At 36.6% G+C, this 16,919-nt stretch overlaps 1 protein-coding gene across 2 annotated transcripts; it reads right to left on the bottom strand.

Moving 5' to 3' along the window:
* Nucleotides 1-1,442: 1,442 nt before the first annotated feature.
* Nucleotides 1,443-3,602, bottom strand: LOC111149656 (glycerol kinase-like). 2 transcript variants are annotated; one of them, XM_022506869.1, is made up of 2 exons: nucleotides 1,929-3,602; nucleotides 1,443-1,841 (listed from the first exon to the last, which is right to left on the bottom strand). In XM_022506869.1, the coding sequence occupies exons 1-2, from the start codon at nucleotides 3,508-3,510 to the stop codon at nucleotides 1,831-1,833; spliced, it is 1,593 nt and encodes a 530-aa protein (XP_022362577.1). In that variant the 5' UTR covers nucleotides 3,511-3,602; the 3' UTR covers nucleotides 1,443-1,830. The 2 variants fall into 2 exon arrangements, with proteins under 2 accessions (XP_022362577.1, XP_022362567.1); XM_022506859.1 differs by having other exon boundaries at nucleotides 1,660-3,602.
* Between the last annotated feature and the right edge of the window lie 13,317 nt (nucleotides 3,603-16,919).

The following is a 16,919-nucleotide window of genomic DNA, read 5'->3' as shown; positions in this document are numbered from 1 at the left end:
TTCTATAATATTTTTGTCACTCAAGTGGCAGCTGCAGCAATGAAACCCAAGTAGATTGAATAATTTAGAAACAGCATAATCAGAACTGCAAATGCAAGCCACCATTAACGCCAAACAAAACAAGACCTTCTATACTTATATATAAATATTTCCCCATTTTCAGCACTGGTTGAAGAAAATATTAGGAGATAGTATTTTATTTGTAGTAAACAGAAATTAATTTTAGGATTTTAAAAAATTGACATTAAGATGCTGGATTAGGTGGGTTTTTATAACATGTAATACTATTTTGAGAAATTCTTGGTTTCACTGGAAGCCATTTCTAATTGCAAACCTTTCTTCAGTTGTATTAGGACAGTAATGGTGATAAGTCTCTGTGATCCCAAATAGAAATTATACTTGCTTACAAGCAACTAATAACATATTTGGATATAAAGAGATTTTTGGCTTTATTCCTAAGGTTTTCTTCTACTTCAGTGTTTAACCTTTTTTGCTATCCCCTCTAAACAATCCCAAATATTTCTAAAATTATGTCAAAGGAAGATAACTTTATATGGACTACTGCTTGTTTGAAAACAGTATTTACCGTAGTATTCCATAGTTTTGTCTTTTTCCTTTTTTTTTAAAGACATATCCAGCTAAAACAATTAAATAAAAAGGTAAGGTATAAGAAATATAGCTGAAGTCACGATAAAGTACATTTTCTTTTATTGACTAAGAGCATATACTTAAACTTTAAATGCTCGCTCTCTTAAGAAAAAGTTTCTCCATGTAAATATGCATAACCGTAGCCCAAAAATGTATACAGTGATTTCCCCAAAATATTTATACACACAGTGGTCCACTTAAGACCAGCCCCATTATAACCTACTGAATACAATGTGCTCTGAATTTATATATGGGCTACCCTCTGTATATAAAATATGTAGGCATGTATGTTAGACATACAAGTAAGAAATATAAAAAGGAGAGATGAAAAGAAAAAGTGTTCTTCCCTGTAAGATCCAGACAGATATTCAGTGTATTAGTGAGATCATGTAAAATGTACTCTTGATTTATAAATGGGCTGCCCTCACTATATAAAATATATATAGGCATGTATGTTATACATACAAAGTGAAAAATATAAAAAGGAGAGATGAAAAAAGAAAGGAAAAAGTGTCCTTCCCTAGAAGATCCAGACAGCAATTCAGTGAATGTGTGAGACCACGTAAAGTATCTGAAGAATTTCAGTTTTGGCAAATACTTTTCTGGAAAATGTCTAAGCTATGAGAGTACTCAATTTGCATTTTAAGAATTCCATAGAGGTGTCCATTTAACCATTTGGGGAAGATGTTGTGGCTTCCTTAATATGCAGAAAAGAGGACTTTTAGGGACTGTTAAAAAGAAATGGAACAAAAAGCCACTCATTTTTAGCTGGTTAGTAATCACCCCTTAGTCAAGTGTGTGTAGTGCAGAGAACCAAATCCTAGACCATCATCAGCATTTGAGTGTGTTTGATGAAAGATTCCAATGAAATGAAGGACCTGAATTCTTCCTAGATCTCATAGGGAATGGGACAGGACACGATGGCAAAGGAGGGGTCAGCCCTCAAGGTGGCTGGTCCAATCTTAACTCTTGATGTTAAAAAACACACCAAATGTTTCTATAGCATTCTTTCTGCTGCATTTTCTTTATTTCAAGACACAGGTCTACGTGGAGGGTCATGCAGCAAGTGGCTTATAAATAAAATCAGAGTCTATGAATAGTGTCATCACATTAAGAGACAATCGCTGGATTCTCTCATTAGGCAAAGAACTCGCATCTTTGGAATCCGTGAGTTGGTATCATTTATGGGATACCTGAGATGTACCTTGCTCCGATTAACATTACCATGCTACTCACTATAAAAAAGCCCAAGGGTAGACTACAGAAGATACTAGGGTCACCACTTTCTGAAGACTGAGTTGTAACCCAGCCCACTGACTTCATCACAGCTTTCTTCCATGTAGAGTAACGAATTTCACTTTCTTCAGCATTGATCTGTGGTTCAAACCGCTCCATTGTGACCGCTGACAGATCCTCGGGTTCGAGACTCCAAACGCCAACTCCTTCCGCGGCCCCCGCCGCCATGGCCGCTCCCAGGGCAGTTGTTTCTGGCATTGAAGGCTTCACTACTGGGATATACAGAATGTCTGCCTGAAGCTGCATAAGAATTTTGTTGTTGGTCATTCCTCCGTCTACCTGCAAATGACTGAGTGGAATTCCACAGTCGCGGTTCATGGCATCCAAAATCTCCCGGGTTTGGAAACAAACAGCTTCTAATGCAGCAAAAGCAATATGGCATTTATTGGTGAACTGAGTAAGCCCACAGATGATCCCTCTTGCACTGGGCTCCCAGTAAGGTGCATACAACCCCGAAAACGCGGGGACGAAGTAGCAGCCGTAAGAGGTACCTACTACTTTAGCAAGTTTTTCGATTTCCTCTGAGGTCTTTATAATTCCAAGATTGTCTCTTAGCCAGCGAATAACAGCACCAGCTATAGCTACAGAACCTTCCAAGGCATAATATACTGGTTTGTCTCTGCCAAACTTATAAGCCACTGTGGTCAGAAGGCCATGCTCAGAAAACACACACTTGCGGCCTGTATTACATAGTAAGAAACAGCCTGTTCCATACGTATTTTTGGCTTGACCATCCTGGAAGCACATTTGTCCCACCAATGCAGCAGACTGGTCCCCCAAACACCCAGATATTGGCACACCTTCCAAGGCCCCAGCTTTCAGGCTATGAGAGATTTTCATTAGGCCATAGATCTCAGAAGAACTCCGGACATTTGGAAGAATCTTCATCGGAATTTCAAAAAATTCGCAGAGCTCTTTATCCCATGCCAGAGAGTGAATGTTGAAAAGCATTGTCCTACTTGCATTTGTTACATCCGTACAGTGGACACCTCCATTGGCCCCTCCTGTCAAACTCCAAATAAGCCATGAATCAATGGTCCCAAAAAGAGCTCTATCTTCTTCAACAGCCCTTTGAACTTTTCTCACATTGTCAAGGAGCCACCGAAGTTTCACCGCACTGAAGTAAGTGCTAAGTGGAAGGCCTGTCTTGGACTTGACAAAGTTATTATTTCCTGGAATTCTTTTACTAAGATTCTCAACGGTAGACTGGGTTCTTAGGTCAAGCCACACCACAGCATTGTAGAGAGGCTCTCCGGTTAACTTGTCCCAGACTACAGTGGTTTCCCTCTGGTTACTGACACCAATAGCTTTTATGTTGGAAATATCAATATTGAGCTGTCCAAGTTTCTCACATGTTTTCTCTATACACTCATAGACAGACTGCAGAATTTCCTTAGGATCTTGTTCCACCCATCCTTCTCTTGGAAACTCTTGTTTTATTTCCACTTGATGATGACTAAGTAGTTCGGCTGTTTTTGAATTGAAAACCAAAAAGCGCGTTGAGCTGGTGCCCTGGTCCACTGCCCCCACCAGTGGCCCCAAAACTGCTTTCTTCGCGGCTGCCATGAAACCAGCTTCAGGTCAGCTGGCTATCGCGGCCGTTTCCCCGGTGACGGCAGCGGGCGGGGGAGGGGCAGACGGCGAGCCGTTAAGGCGAGGCGGCGTGCACGGCAGAACCTAAATAATATACTTTTAAATAACTTATGGGTTAAAAAGGAAAAGGAAATGAGAAAATATCTTGAAATGAATAAAATTTAAGACACAGCATATCAAAATTTGTGGGTGGCTGCTAACATGGTGCTTGAGGGGAAATGTAACAGTAAATGTTTTCTTACAAAAGAAGACAGGATGAGAGTTAATTATTTAAGTTGCCACCTTAAGTAAGAGACTCAGAAAACAGGAGGAAATGAACTCTAATGTAAGTCAAAAGAAGGAACTAGTAAGCATAAGAATGGAAGTTACTGTAATTAAATAGAAAAAAAGAGGAATGAAACAAAGAAGCTTAATGAATGCAAAAGTCGATTTTTGAAAGAGAAAAAATTTGATACTAACTCAGCTAATTGAACAAAAATTAGAAAATAGATTACTGATATCAAGAATAAAAAATGAGATGATTATCAACAACTTAATGCCAATTTCACAAATTTAATGAAGTGGACAGAATTCTTGAAAAATAAAAATTCCAAAAAATTTCAAGATGAATTAAAGAATTGGAATGACTTCATATCAGTGAATATAGATCATTGAAATTTGTAATTTAGAATATTTCCATTAAGGAATTCTGGGCCCTTATGGCTTCTCTGGCAAATTCTAGCAAGTATTTAAGAAATACATACTACCAATTTTTACAGATTCTTTTAAGAAATCATTACCTTATAGGCTACTTGGTGGAAAATGGACTATAAAGAAGCAAGAGTTGAAACAGGGAGACTGGTAGGAGTTTGTTTATAAAGTATGCATTAAATTGATGATGAATCAAATTTGAGTTGTGGCAGTGGAGTTGGAAAGAGTGGTGTAAGGGGATATATTTAAGAAAAGGCAGAACTTACTGAGTTTTGACAGATGTGGGATATGGGAGAACAATCAATATGCCTCCTTAATCTTTGTCCCAAGCAATAAAATCCATGAGAGAGCTATTAACTACAATACAAGAGATTTGAAAAAAGTATATTTGAGGGTGAGGGAGTAACAAAGAATTTTAGTTTGTATGTGTTTTGTTCAAGATGCTTCTTGAGATTTCCAAAGGAATAATTGATGGAATGGTCTTGTGTTTAGTGGAGAGATTGTGGATGAAGACATGAATTTAGGAATCATCAGCATTTAGAAAATTTTGCTAATGAACTGGATGAGATCATCTAGGCAATGAATGTAGATGGAGGTGAACAGATTGCTAAGGTCTACTAGTCTTTTAGAAGCTCATGTGAGCGAGAGAAGACAGCAAATAGTGTGACTCTTCAATAGTCTTTGTTTCTTTATGTCTCTTCCTAAATTCTATTTCACATTCAAAACTTACTTCTGACAGCCATATTCACTCAAGACACCGTGATTTTTTTCCCTTCACTTTGACTATGCAGTGGCCACCCTTTGCTTTTCCTCTCTCTCCAGGCTAAAATCATTCCCATTTTGGATCTCTATAATTGCTATTTTTCTCTTTCTGGAGCATTCCTTCCACTGGTCTCCCTACAGTAGATTTGATCACATTCAGAATTCAGTTCACGTTATTCCAAACTCAGAGAGGCCTCCCTGCTTCCCTTCCCCGCCAAAGCTACTCTTTCATTCTATCCTATTATCTGATTTAATTTGCACCAAAACCATTTCATTATTTTAAAAATTTTTATTATTAATTAGCATTTTATTCCCTCTTTTTTCTTGTTTTCCCTCATTCTAAATATTTGTGTTCTCCAGGATCTGACTTCAACCTTCTTATATTTTACATTATATTTCTTCTCACTTTAGAATGTATTAACTCTTTAGTATGCCACCTGTGTTATTCATTTCTGTATCAGCAGCTTCTAGAACAGTGTCTATCTGGCACATCATAGGTGCTCAGCAAACGTGTTTTGAATTTGAATGAAAATGTGAGTGAATATGAGGACTTTTGATCTTAGTTACCTAAAATGACTAATTTCAGTTTGACTTACCATACATTTTCACCCATCTTCATCTGTCTTTTTTCCCCCAGTGAGAAATTTCTTCATCCTCTCCAAGACTGAGCTCTTTTGATGTTTTCTTGATCCCCTATTTCACTACCTTCAGGTGCTAGTTCTTTGAATTATAATCTGTTTTAGTTTTCAGTTACCCTTTATTTACATTCACTACTTTTTTCAGCCTTCTCATAGATTCAAAACAGTAACAATCAAGGACTTTCCTTTGTTCTTGCCATTTTCTCAAGCTAACATACTTTCCTTCATTACTTTTGTGGCTAAACTTATTGAAAGAGTATCACCATTGGACCTTAAAGTCAAGCTCAAGTACTGATTCTGACCTATGTACCAATGTTTTTATTCTAAGATTGCCAATAATTCCTAGTTCCTAAACTCAATGATCTCTCTTAACGTCCCTACCTCAGACACTCAGCAGCACTTGATACTCTTGTTTATCCTTTCATTTTTGCAGCTCCTTTGTCCTTTGGTTCTCATCCTCATCTCTGAATTTTCATCCCAATCTCAGTCATTGTCTGAGTTTCCTTATTTTACCTGCAAAGAGAAGATGTTCTTTAAGGATCCTCTCCTCCACCTTCTTCCACTGGCAACTTCATTTTGGGTCATGGTTTTGATAATTAACAATGTGCCAATAGTTATTGATCTACAGTTTGAGGTTTTATTGCAGAGATCCAGATTCTTATTTCCACTGTTTTTATGGGGTGCTTTGACCTGAAGTTCTTGCCATAACTTCAAAGTCAGTATTTCTCAAATGAAACCTATCATCATTCTTCCCAAACACGTGCTTCTCACTATGCATTGGTACTCCTCTACCTAGTCTTTGGAACTGTGGTATTTCCTTTGATCTCTCTCTTTATTCATCTTCCTGTTAAACTATTTATCAAGTCCTGTTTATTCTAGCTCTGTTAGATCTATAAACTTCTCCCTTCTCTACATTTTCATTGGTACTACTCTGTTTAGGCACAACACTTCCTTTGGACTTTGAATGATTGACTGTATTCTGTTATTTCCAGATGAATTGTCTTCTTCTCTCATCCATGTTGCAGTTAGCAGATGGATTAACTTTACTAAAACACAAATCTAATAATGTTGCAAATTTCACCATTAATAGTAATAATAGCAAAAACTTATTAAGTGCTTACTGCTTGCTAGGCCACTTCTTTAAATGTTTTTCAATGATCTCTTACACAAATATTGCAACACAGATACTCTTAATGTCCTCATTCTTAATATCTTTCTTCAGAAGAGGAAACTGAAACACAGGAAGAAGTAATATGCCCATAGTGACACTGTGTTAAGGCTAGTATTTGATGATTTTAGCCAGCACACTATGTACCGCCTTAGCAATAAAGCCTGAAGACTCTTTGTCTACACAGGACTGTCTGTGAATTTGATTCAATTGACTCTATTTTAATTGAAAAGAATTTACTCTTATCTTAAGCAATACTGTCAGTGATATAACAGAATTTATGTGCTAGTAATATTTTTTCCATACTCATAAAATACATATAAAGCGGTTAAAATAAAAAATTACATCAGTGTATCACTTAAAATCATACCACATGCCATACTTTAGGACATACCTATCTGCAAAACAAAGTTAAAATCATTATGCTGTTATGCAGATATTTTTCACCACTCATTTTTTAATGATAATTGCTACTTAAATATGTAATATTATTTCCTACTTCTACCCTTTATTCTCCCACAGGTAAAAATAAGTAAATAAATAAATGCCATTCTTCCTCTATATATCCCACTTCTTCTGGGTTCTTGATTTTTGTTCATGCAAACAAAACCTTATCTTTAGTACTCTATTAAGTGAACTTTCACATGTAGTGCTAAGTTTATTTTATTTTTTAGTAATTTCTACATCCAACATGGGGCTCAAACTTAAGATCCCAAGATCAAGAGTTGCATGTTCTTCTAACTAGTCAACGGGATGCCCCTGAATGTCAAAATTATTTCCATTCTTTCCACTTATGCAGATTCAGCTAAGTGGTTTTAATAGATTCCTTAACTGGATAGGATATTTCTGTATCCTAAACCAGTGCTTTCCAGTGAGCCTCTTCACAATGATGGAAATAGACTTCCAGTACAGAGACTATTAAACACATATGGCTGAGGAGCACCTGAAATATGGCTAGTGAGACTGAGGAATTAAATTTTTGGTTTTATTTAACTTTAATTAATCAAAGTTAAAATTTAAAAAGCCACAGATGGCTAATGGCTCCTGTAGTAGGTAGTACAACTGAATGACCAATATATTTTAAAAAATTGTTACTGTAGCATATAAATATATTTTATTGTTTATAGTTTCCTGGAAGGAAGAATCTTCATTTTATTTTTGTGTGTGTATTCTAATGCATCTAGCACATTTCTTCGTATGTCAAAGAACACAATAGATATTTGTTCTGTGACTAAATGAATGGATGACTATCTGTTAACTTTGCTTAATTGTGTTAGTACCAGTGATATCAAAAGTTGTTCCATAATTTAATTTTTTTCAATATAACTGGTAAAATAAATGCTTATAAAATAAACAACTGGCTTTCATCTTTGCAATTGCTTATATGATTCGATTCTTTAATAAAAAGTGCTTTCATTTCATCAGTTCATCCTTATTTTTTCCTGACATTGCTAGAAATGAAAACATCTATTTTGTTTACAAGCTCAATTTCAAGTCAGCCAGACTGCAAATCCCCAGATTTACTATAGCTCAGTCAACAAACCCTGGAATATGTCCACCTAGATTCACTATGGTTCTAATCAGCCTTTTGCACATGGAATGCTCCCCATGTGGCTTAGACCCCTGTGACACTCATCTCTTTCTAATGCAAGTGCCTGCTTCTCCCTCTGCTGGTTCAGAATAAACGCCTTGTCAAAAAAAAAAAAAAAAAAAAAAAAAAAAAGAATTAGATCTTGACAGCTTTTTTTCCTCTGGTTAATTGAGGTGATAGATATACTTGACATTTATCTAAGTATAGAATAGAAGATTAAGACATTTTCTACATACATTCTGTGTTTTAGGGGAGGTCACTTTCTGAGGTCCTTTTAATGTGGCTGTGCAATTAGTAGTAGTGATAATGCTGCTTCATATCACAATGTCGTTAAAGTTCTTTCAAATTGACAGATAAACTTTTCTTTCTAGGGTTTGAATTGTTTGGATCATCTTTAAGTTCATCCTCTAGGTCTTCCCCCCTTCAGTCCTGTAAATTAATAGTTGTTGAAAAATACAAAAATGGTATGCAGTCTCGTTCTGTTCAAAGAGAATAGGGATAGAGGGTTGGATTTGAGATCACCTTAATTATTGTCCCTAAATTTGTGAGGGCATTCCCTGGTATTGTTAGGCAGATCTTAAGAAAATTTGAGTCTGTGTGTGTATGTGTGTGTGTGCCCGAGTGCTTGCACACACGCGCATATTCAAAAGTTCCTCAACATCTAATTGTATTTGTTGTTATTGATAGAAATGCAGACTATGATTTTTTTTTATTTCCCAGGGAGATTTTTTTTTTTTATTTTTTTATGTTAGCGTGCTAAGGTTATCTCATGTAGATATCTAACATCTTCATTAGTGATTCTCATCATCCAATTTAATGTTAGGTATTCATTTATTATAGCTGCTATTTAAACATTTTACATTTGTAGTATTTCATTTTAGTCTGTAAAACATTTCAATGAATCTAAAATGTATTAGTACATTTTTAGGATATCAGTTTGTGCAAGGGATTTTGAAAACATATATGCTTTGGAAACTAATGAAATTATTATTATAAATATTATAGGTGTTGTTAATATTTATTGAGAGAAGACTATACAAATAAATTGGAGATTAGAAAAATGTATTTAAAAGGAAAGCAAAAATAATTTTCAACTTAAAAAATGTAAACAATTCTATTTAGATTAAACTCTGAATATAGTAGCCTAAGGCAACTAAATTAGTAATGCTAAAAAACAAATGTTTGCAATCTTGTAAGAGACAAAAGAACTACCCAAAAAGAATATTCTATTATGTCAGTAAATACTAGCAGCTTACAAAAAGAATTTGGTAGCAAAGGCATCAGGTTACATTTTAAGTCTTTCTTAAGTGTTGCATTTAATTTTTATATCGCATACTAAGATCATAAGGGACAATAGCACTATTTAGGAAGCTAAATACCACTAGTAAAAACTATAAAATTCACTTTGGAAAAATAGTAACTATTTTTAAATAGATTGCTTAAAAATAAGGCTATTAAGTTACATTTTTATTGACTGACAATGCTCATGTAAAAGGGAATGAAGGGGTCAATATTTCTTTTTTTATGTTTTATAAAGAAATATTTTTTTTAAAGATTTATTTATTTATTTGACAGAGAGACAGGGAGAGAAGGAACACAAGCAAGGAGGAGTGGGAGAGGGAGAAGCAGGCTTCCCGCTGAGCAGGGAGCCTGATGCAGGACTTGATCCCAGGACCCTAGGATCTTGACCTGAGCCAAAGGCAGATGCTTAGCCAACTGAGCCACCCAGGTGCCCCGAAGTCAATATTTCTAAAATAGATTCAGAATTAAGGCAAGAAAGGAACACAATAACTATAAGAAATAGAAGAAAAATAAATAAGAGCTTTATGCTAGGAAAAGAAAATGAATTAGGTATAGACTCACTAAAGTTTTTTGAAGGTAACATATTCACAGATTTATTTTTATTCCTTTCACATGTTCAGCCATTAAGAATTAATGTCTTCCTGCTAGTGTTTAATTTATTCCTGCCAAGAAGCTTACATATTCGAAAGTTTGGGCTTAAAGTATCTCCTTTATAGATGTGTAAACAGGGTGTCAGTCAAAGTAGAGATTAAATAAGTTCCCCATGGAAGAGGATACTTAAAATGATGGGCTCTTGCTTGTTCAGGTAGAGACAAAAAGCCTCTAATACAGAGGAAAGACACCTCAGTGGTGCTGCAGTTGTGTCAGGGTAGGGCTAGGGTCCAGTCACCAACAAGTCAGGGTGTGGCAGAAACTTGAGGCTACCACTCTCAAATGTCCGTGGTGAGGAAGTATGTTCCTTGAGGGAAAGGTATATCTGTTTGTAAATGAAGATCTGAGGCCTTCTGAAAGGGAAGATGCCTGTAAGTGTTCTAAATAATCTTACTTGGAACTCTTAGTATAGGAGACTAAGTTGAATGGATCTGAATGGCCCTGGCCAAGACCTGGTGGTTAGGAGGAAGGCAGTGAGACCCCTGCAATAAAATTTCCTATAGGACAGGAGTAGTATGTGCTGATACTTTAGATGGTATACAGTGACCTAATATTCATGTTGCCATTATGGGAGGGGTGAGGTTTTACTGGTTAGGATACAACATGGAGCTGGTACCCCTCATAAGCCAAGCCTCGGTTCTATCGTGTGGGGAACAATTGCTAGAATATGTGAGTGGTTCCTAAGAGAGGTGTATCTTCAGACTCCAGCATGGAGACCCTCTGTGGCTGTGTTGACAGGGAAAATAAACATCCACAAGACTGGGCAAAAGTAAACTTCAGTAGGAGCACAATTTAAAAAACGAACAATGGTGGTAATGGAAGGATTAAATGTGAGACACCTATAAGCCTGATTTCAGAAGAGGGTTGACTTTCATTCTTTGGGTTTGGCCCTTAGGATTCCTGCGCAAAAGTGGGTCATGTTGGAAGAAATTCGACTTCCTTCTGATAAGATATATAGGGGTTCAAACAATGAGTTAGAAAAATAAAAGGAGATCTGATTATATGTGGCAATTCTTAACAGTTCAGGTGTTATGTTAGAAATAACTATCAATCAATTAGAACTAAAAAGATAACATGTACTAGCCAAGGATCAATTGTAAGTGCTTTCTGCTCATTCTGAGAAAAGTGATCACAGTTCCTTTACTCTGGTCCTCTGTTTCTCTTTCCACCTGCTTCTTTGCCCAATTTTCCTGCCAAATGAGGACTTTCTCTGTATCCCTTTTCATTCAGATACTTTGTGGGAGAGAATCTAACTTGTTTAGTTACTATTCAGTATAGCACATTTCTATTGGATATGGTTCTTGTGCTAAGCAATATCAGAGTTAGCTTCTTACATGAAGGATGGCTGCCATTGACATAGGAACTGATCCTTGATACAATCCTGTGTAGTCAGGATATCAGGATTGAAAAACTGAAGGGCAATCTTGTCCCCCAGAATTGACAGAAGGATGATGCTACTATAGCCCTACCAGATTGGGGATAGCTAGGCAGAAGCTCCTGATAGAGTGGGCTTCATTAAGACTTCCAGAGCCCCTGAGCACTGAGAATATTATGGCACTTCTTTTTTTTTTTTTTAATTGAGATTATTTATTTATTTGACAGAGAGAGAGAGAGAGAGAGAGAGATCGATCACAAGCAGGGGGAGTGGCAGACAGAGGAAGAAGGAGAAGCAGGCTCCCAGCTGAGCAGGGAGCCCAATGTGGGGCTCAATCCCAGGACCCTGGGATCATGATCTGAGCTAAAGGCAGGTGCTTAACTGACTGAGCCGCCCAGGCATCCCTATTATGGTACTTCTAAATGTGTAATCAAAATATATTAACTTACAGAATACATAAAAAAGTCTAAAACAGTTCTGATTTTTCCTATTAAGCTTCTTTGTTTCTTAATTTTTTTGCTATTCTTTTTGTCGTTGTGGCTTCTACCTTATAGGAAATTTTGGAAGCTTCTTAGTCTGTCCATTGACAAAATAATCCTGAATGAGTCTGAACCCATTGTTGGGTAGGTGAAAGGGGGTCCTGGGCTCAGCTGTGAAGGCTTGAAGATGGAAGATTCAGTAGAAATAAGTCATGCACTCATCAATGCTCTGAGCCTTTTTGTCCCTATTGTTAAAGGAGTTCTGGACTTTGAAGGTTCATATCTAAGGGGTCTGATATAAGTCACTTATTTATTTAATTTTTAAGTAATAGATTCTGTTGCTGATTTGGTTCCCTTGTGCCCAATGAAAACCTAGTCTTTCAGTTTTCATTATTATTTAGGTATATATTTCTAGTTTATATTATTGAGTTATTTGGATGAGTGTACTAGATTAGATGTAGAAGCTTGTTTCTACTCTCACATTTCCCTGTTAACTAACTTCATGGCTTCACAGTGACAGCTTACCTTTGTGGAGCAAAAATTAACCTCAAGTATTTTTCTCCCCCTTCTTTCTCCTCTCAGGAGACTTTTTTTGGAGGTACTTTAAGATATTAAAAATAGGGATCCTGTAAGTCTCTTTTGGGCCTATAACTTAATTCTTAGAGTCAGAGGATACTACCTTTGAAACTAATGAAATAGAAAACAAAAGAGGTTATGTGATATTGTAGAAAGAATATAGGTTTTGGAGCTGGGCAGACATAATTTCTAATCTAAGATCCATCATTCATTATTTATGAAATCTTAGGCAATATCTTGTCTTTCTGTTGTCAGAATTTTTATCACTAAAATGGTGATGACTATGTACATGTCAGAGTGTTGTACTACAGAGGTAATAAAAACAAAATACTCAGCACAATGTTTGGTACACAGTTAATTCTCCATTATTGTTTGCTCCATTCCAGATGGACACTCAGGGAGTCACTTCACTGTTTACTCATCAGCATATGGCCTAAATGGTATTTCTTGTGCTTGCTTAGTCACAGGCCTTATCCTGGGAGTTACTCATCATTTCGAATAGCCTGTGGAAACCCAGGTCTTCTCATGCTATAACTTCGCATTGACTGTGTAGATATTAATGCAGAAATAGAAAATAATAAGTTTCTCAAATAAACCTTTACATGATAAGCTCAGATTCATTCATTATTTCATTTTGTTCAGAAATATTTCCTAGAGTGGCTATTTTGTGCTCTTCCCAGACTGGGAATACTATGATGAATAAGATAGATAAATGCCCTTATAAAAATTACATTTTAGTGGGGCGCCTGGGTGGCTCAGTGGGTTAAGCCTCTGCCTTCGGCTCAGGTCATGATCTCAGGGTCCTGGGATTGAGTCCCGCATCGGGCTCTCTGCTCAGCGGGGAGCCTGCTTCCCTCTCTCTGTCTCTCTGCCTGCCTCTCTGTCTACTTGTGATCTCTCTCTGTCAAATAAACAAATAAAATATTTTTAAAAAATTACATTTTAGTAGCCTGAGATGGACAACAAAATAGGAGAAAATACATGGAGTAGGTGATTACTGATTGTGAAAAATGATAAAAAGGAAATAGTATATTCAATTAAAGTAACTGGAAATAGAGGTCCATTTTTGATTGGATGGTGAAGGAAATTTTTTTCCTTTTTGCCTCCCTCCCTTCTTCCCTCTCTCCTTCCTTTTCCCTCCCTCCTTCCCTTTCTCTCTGTTTTACTGAGACCTGAAGTTCTAAAGAAAACTAGCGAAGTCAAGAGCCAGGGGAAGAGAATTGCAAGCCTTAGCATAAGTAACTGGAAGGCTCAGAGGCTGGAAAGAACTTGTCAGGAATGAGAAGAGTAAAGAAAGCCTGTGTGGCTGTAGCATAGTGAGATGGGATAGAGGGATAGAGTTATATACTATGAGATATGAGATGTAACGGGAGTAATCCCCCCCCAAAAGAACAGTAGGAACTCCTGGAACCATTTCATACAAGGAAATGACATGATTCAATTTACAATTTAAAATGAATCATTTTTGTAGCTATGAAAAATGGCCTCTAGTGAGATAAGAATGGAAGCAGGGAGGGGATGCCTGGGTGGCTCAGTGGCTTGAGCCTCTGCCTTCAGCTCAGGTCATGATCTCAGGGTCCTGGGATAGAGCACCACATCAGACTCTCTAATCGGCAGGGAGCCTGCTTCCCCCTCTCTCTCTTCCTGTCTCCCTACTTGCAATCTCTCTGTCAAATAAACAAATAAAATCTTAAAAAAAAAAAAAAAAGAATGGAAGCAGGGAGAACTGCAGTTGTTCAGGTTAGATAAAATACTGATGACTTAACTAGGGTGGAGACAACAGAAATGTAGAAAAATGGACAGGAGGTAGAATCAAAGTGATGTGATAGATTTGAGGAAGGCTGTGAGGAAAATGTAAGAATGAAGTTGGCCTTATAAGGAAATAAGAGAAGGCGTGTCAGTTTCTGTTGCAAAAGATTGGGGAAGAGTTTTGGTGAAAAAGAAAGCAAAAATTGTTTTTGAGGTGAGATATATTGGAGAAGCCTAGCTTAAGCCACCTTAAGTGAAGATATAAAATGGACAGTTAGATATAGGAGTTTAGATTTAGGCAGTTAGGAATAGGAATTTGGAACTGGAGAAGTTGTTAGATGGAGATGCAGAATTGGAATAGCATGAAGTTATTTCATACTAAAGATTATCTTGGGAGAAAATAAATGACAAAGAGAAAATGTGATTCAAGTTAGTAGTATCCCAAGAGAGTCCAATTTCATGTTGGAGTCGGGAGGAATAGTTAGCAAAGGAGGCTGAAAAAGAGGCATTGATGGGGATGAAGGAAAACTCAAAATGTGTAGTGATATAGAAGCCAAGAGAAAAGAGGTGTTTAAGAAGGAGGGGTTAGAAACTACCTTCAATTTTGTGAGCCATCATTAGAATAGAATAGAGAGATTTCATTGAATTGAGGGAATGTGATAGGTCTTTGGTGACTTGAGAGGAAGATTATCAAACGTGTTTAGTGGTTAGAAATCATACTGAAGGAAGTTGAAGAGGTAATTGGAATATGAGGAACTGGAGATAGCAGTAGTGAACAACACATGAGATAATCTTTTAAGATTTTATTATTTTTCTTATTTAAATAAGCTGAAAATGATATGAGATATTCCCCTAGAAGAGAATGTGGGGTCAAGAAAGTTTGTTTTTAAAATATGGATGCTCCTAGAGTATATTAGTGGGCTGACTAAGAGTAGTTAAAAAGGGAGAGAGAAATTGTTACAGTAGAATGTAACTATAGAATAAAATCCTTGAGAAAATGAGAGCATTTGGAATCTGTATCTCAAGCTGGCTTGAACATAGTCCGTCAGAGTCATCACTGACATGGTCATGTCACTTAGTCCATTCTAACAGGAAGAATAAAAGAAAAGATGGGCATATAGGAAGATGATTTTGTAGATATGGAGGCAAAGGAATGAGGGAGTTACTTTTCATGGTTTCTACTTTCTTAATAAAGTATGAGATCATTTACTGAAAATGGAGGAAGATAGAACATGAGTTTGTTTGTGAACATTGGAAAAGGTGTGAAATATGAGCTAGAGAGTAGGAAAATAGATTAACTTGGCAGATGTAGTAAGACTGAGAGAAATACAGAGAATTCAGTTCAGTTTGAAATTTATGAATGGGAAATGAAATATGCAGTCCATTTGTGAAATATTTTTGCAATAGTATTCAATGTCTTATATAGAAAGTACAGAGAAAGTATAATTTGGTTAATTCAGGTTTGAGGTTTGGTCAAGCAAGCATGACAGAGAGAGGACAAACTAATTGAGACTATTTTTAGACAGCAGTTATAATTACCACACATATATTCTAAACTGAATTAAGATGGTATGAAGATGGGAAGTGAGGAAGAATGACATAACATAATCAAGAAAAAATCAGTAGGGTTAATCATAAAAAGGTTAGACGTGTCAGTGGAGGTACAGTTGCAAATGAAATGGAGGAAGAAGGATATGGTAGTCAACAAATGAAATGTTTAGTGTAGGGTAGTTACTAGTGATGATGAAGTCCAGGGTTGGCCATGTGACCAGGTGGCTGATGTGGAGAAAGGCAAAGATGGCCCAAGATGAGGAAGTCAAGAAACAGAGGTCAGTTTTTAGGTGGATCATCTACATGGATAATGATGTCACTAGTAATAAAACCAGGCACTAAGACAGATGGAAGATCTTGGATGGAAATAGAGTGAAATTGAGGCTATTATCGTCCACCAATAAATAGTGGGTGAGAAGTCACGTGGAGATGAAAATGAGCAAGAAACCTGGAAACTTTTTCTTAATCTAGTAATTTCATAACTTTGGTTTTGATTTTAGCATTGCAACAACCACTATTCTTTAAATATAATTGACAGAAAACACATGCTTTTACTTAACTATCCCCTTTCTATTTAGAAGGTTAACTGTGTGTATCTCACTGTGGATACTAGCTATAGCTCTCATGATTCCCCTTATCTCCTAAACCTTTATTTTTTCATGAGTGTGCACTGGAATTTTGTGTGTAGCCTATTGTTGCTCCCCTTAATCTATAGGATGGCATTGGTATGTGATTTTATTTTTCATTTTCTCCCACTTGTAGCACTGCCTTGAGATAATCCATAAGCCTTATTATAACCCTCCTTTCAATTTTGCATTAATTCTTTCCTATTTATTTCAACACAGTACTT

The sequence above is a fragment of the Enhydra lutris genome, unplaced genomic scaffold (genome assembly GCF_002288905.1).
Source record: "Enhydra lutris kenyoni isolate GAN:26980312 unplaced genomic scaffold, ASM228890v2 scaffoldscaffold2, whole genome shotgun sequence".
NCBI classification, from domain to species: domain Eukaryota; kingdom Metazoa; phylum Chordata; class Mammalia; order Carnivora; family Mustelidae; genus Enhydra; species Enhydra lutris.
Note: the sequence above shows the minus strand (reverse complement) of the source record. Positions and strands in the feature narration are given on the sequence as shown.